General features: G+C 35.8%; 1 protein-coding gene across 3 annotated transcripts in view; it reads left to right on the forward strand.

Moving 5' to 3' along the window:
* Nucleotides 1–3,341, forward strand: part of chka (choline kinase alpha) — a 37,677-nt gene that overhangs the window by 24,762 nt on the left and 9,574 nt on the right. For all 3 annotated transcript variants that reach the window (XM_061821780.1, XM_061821779.1, XM_061821778.1), the window contains 4 exons: nucleotides 1,359–1,492; nucleotides 2,560–2,664; nucleotides 3,065–3,123; nucleotides 3,231–3,318. In XM_061821780.1, the coding sequence (XP_061677764.1) occupies nucleotides 1,359–1,492; nucleotides 2,560–2,664; nucleotides 3,065–3,123; nucleotides 3,231–3,318 (386 nt within the window). The remainder of the gene's footprint in view (nucleotides 1–1,358; nucleotides 1,493–2,559; nucleotides 2,665–3,064; nucleotides 3,124–3,230; nucleotides 3,319–3,341) is intronic.

Below are 3,341 nucleotides of genomic sequence, written 5' to 3' on the forward strand. Positions count from 1 at the left end.
ATGTGGGTAATATTTTCGTCATATCATTTAGAGTGTCACCACTTCTATTGACTCATCTTAAAATTGTGTGGCTGGACAGTTAATTTTAAAGTCTGTAAATGCTACCCTTGGGTCAAATTCTTCAAACCTTTAATTTCGACTACCATAGCTGTGCAGATGACACAGTTATATTTGGCACTGTCTCCAGATGACTACCGTTCAATTGAGGTGTTCTGCCACTGTCTAAAGCTGATAACTGGATGAGCCAAATCTTTCTTCAACTAAACCATAAAATCGAGACAATTCTTTTTGACAATAAAGAAAAAATCTTAGTAAAAACCTGGATTTACTATCTTTAAAAACCAAAGACTTAGTCCGAAACCTTGGTGTTCTGATTGATTCCGACCCGACTTCCAACACTCATATCAAATCAATCACAAAAACTGCCTTTTACCATCAGAATCAGCTTTAATGGCCAAGTGTGTAGAATACACAAGGATTTTTTTTCTCCAGCAGTCGGTGCTGCCCTGGTATGACATACAGAACGGAAAACAGAGAACAAGGAATAACATAGCAACAAGAACAAAAAACAAGAGACATTTCTGTTTATAGGAATTATTCCCTATAATACGTGCAAGAAGAATCTGAAGAACATATCTAGAGTGAAGGCTTGCATGTGTCAAGCAGACCAGGAGAAGCTCATCCATGCTTTTATCTCAAGTAGACTTGACTACTGTAATGGTCTTCTGACTGGACTTCTCAAAAAGAGTATTTGACAGCTGCAGCTCATTCAGAATGCTGCAGCTTCGGTTCTGACCTGAAGAAAGAGGTCAAAGTATATAACTACAAGTCTAATGGGCTTGCACTGGCTTCCAGTCTGCATTTGAATGGATTTCAAAGTTCTGATACTGGTCTATAAATCATTAAATGTCTGGAAAACATGAAAGAAATTCAAATTGAATACAAACCCAGTAGAGCAAGAAGAAACGAGAAGAGAAGCAGCATTTAGCTATTATGCTGCACACAAATCGAATAAGTTGGCAACAGAAGTGACGTCAGCCCCAAGTTCGAATGGTTTTTAAATCCTGGTTTGAAAACTCTTTTTTTTAATTCTTTTTTTTCCCCCCTTATGCTTTTGAGTATTTCCAATTTTTAATATTTCTTGCACTGTACGTTGTTTTTAATTGTACTTTTATTTTTTTTTAAATATGTATTTTGTCTTATTTCCCATTTTGAATATTTTATCTGTATTCAAATCCTTATAAACATGTAAAGCAGATTGAGTTACCTTGTGTATGAAATACAAATGAATTTGCTTTGCTTTGTTAAAGAGAATATAAGTTCATGGTTTTAAATAAAATGCATTTTTTTATTGACAGAGCCGTAAACTGGAAACCTTTGAGCTGAGTGACCCAAGCATTTCATCAGAGGTTGCTCAGAAAATGGCCAAGTTTCATGGAATGAGGATGCCTTTCAATAAGGAGCCCAAATGGTTGTTTGGAACCCTGGACAAGTAATTTACTTCTTTTATAGTTTGTTGTAGATGTCTGAGTGCCTCAATTTAAACTGGTAATTGGCTTTTCATTCCACACGTTCAGTCACTTAATGTGTTGATGACATCATGAACTTTGTGGAAATAGTACAAACAACACTGTCCTTTATTAGCAAGTGACAGGTTGAGGATACTTTGGATTTAACTGCACTTTGTCTACACTATTGACTTGTTTTTGTTTTATTACACTGTATATTATTTTATATCAACATGCTAGCTGTATACAAACTAAACTTTATTTTTATTTTTTATCTTTATTAAAGAAGGATGTGGCTATACCATACAAGTAGTTTTCCTCCATGCTGTAATTGTGGAATATTACATGGCCCGTTTGACTGGTCAAAAAAGGCCCATAACCTCTGATTCCACAGCCTCCGTGTTCTTTATTTGTAAGTCCAATTTCTATGTTTAAACAATGACTCACACCAGACTGTACCACTTTCAAATCACTCCAAAGTCAACATTCCCCACTTTTAAAGATAATGTCTGACAATCCAGTAACTTTGAGATAATACTATATTTCCGTTTGAACTGACCAGAAGTTTGTCTAGTACTGTATGTTTGCAAGCATTATGTAGCACTGTTATGGTCAGTGTCTTGTGTCAAAGTCCATTCTCCTGTTCTACTTTTCTTCATGGAAAGCTCCAAAATACTGTTTTATGACATGCATAGTATTAGTGTAGCACTCACATAACTCGTAAATTGCTCCATTATCTGTTACAGTGAAAAGATTAATAGATTAGAACAGATTAACTTGTGCTCTTGTCATGTTATTTGTTCTTGTTAAATATTCACCATGAAATAAAGGTGTAATGGTAATATAGCCAAAAGTCCAAAGTAACCTTCATTGTATCCTTATATCACCACTAACAATTTGTACTCAAAAGCTCCAAATGTTTGTAGTTTTCTTTGTGACACTATTTACAGGATACCAACATGCAAGTATTGAGAGATTCCGGTCCTTCTCTCACATGGTGATGACTGCATAATTGACACGTGCCTTTCTGTCTGTCGGTGTTTTTCATTAGGTACTTATGCCAAGTCATGAGGCTCAACTTCACCCGAGAGTCTCACCTGCGGCATTTCAACTCCTTGCTCAGCTACAACCTACCAGAGGAGATGGATTGGCTTAAGTATGTTGTTGTTATCCTGGTGTTACACAATCAAACTGTAGAAAAAGAGCAGTGTTGACAAAACTAAGGAAACTTCAAGAAAGTGACTATATGTGGTTTAATTAGCTTGGTAATAACTATTACTGTATTAGTCTTTTAACCTGATTGCTACCAGACGGCGAACTAAGGCTTTGGTCACTGAAGCTCTTGTAATGTTTAAGCGGATTGTGTTCATTATTTGATGATTAAGTCGATGAGGCCGGTGAATGGTGTCATATTATCCTGTTCATACGGTGACCTTTACAACACTGATTAAGTTTATCGCCAGTCAGTTCAAAAATTCCTTTGCCATCAGGTTTATTTAATGTCTCATGCATGATATCAAAAGTTAAGCTGCTGATCTTATTTTGTGTTTGTTTAGGTCTCTGCTTGATTCAACTCACTCTCCAGTTGTGTTTTGTCACAATGATTGTCAAGAGGGTAAAAGCATGTACATATATCCTGTTTATGTGCACTAAATGTAAAATCTATATTGTTCAAGGTTAGTTAGTGACAATGATATAAAACATTTGTGTTTTGTACTTTAGGAAACATATTGCTTCTAAAGGGCCGCCATCAGTCAGAAAAACAGAAACTCATGCTCATTGACTTTGAGTACAGCAGCTATAACTATAGGTATGTTTGCACACTCCTCACAA

Source organism: Syngnathoides biaculeatus, chromosome 6, assembly GCF_019802595.1.
Source record: "Syngnathoides biaculeatus isolate LvHL_M chromosome 6, ASM1980259v1, whole genome shotgun sequence".
Classification (NCBI taxonomy): domain Eukaryota; kingdom Metazoa; phylum Chordata; class Actinopteri; order Syngnathiformes; family Syngnathidae; genus Syngnathoides; species Syngnathoides biaculeatus.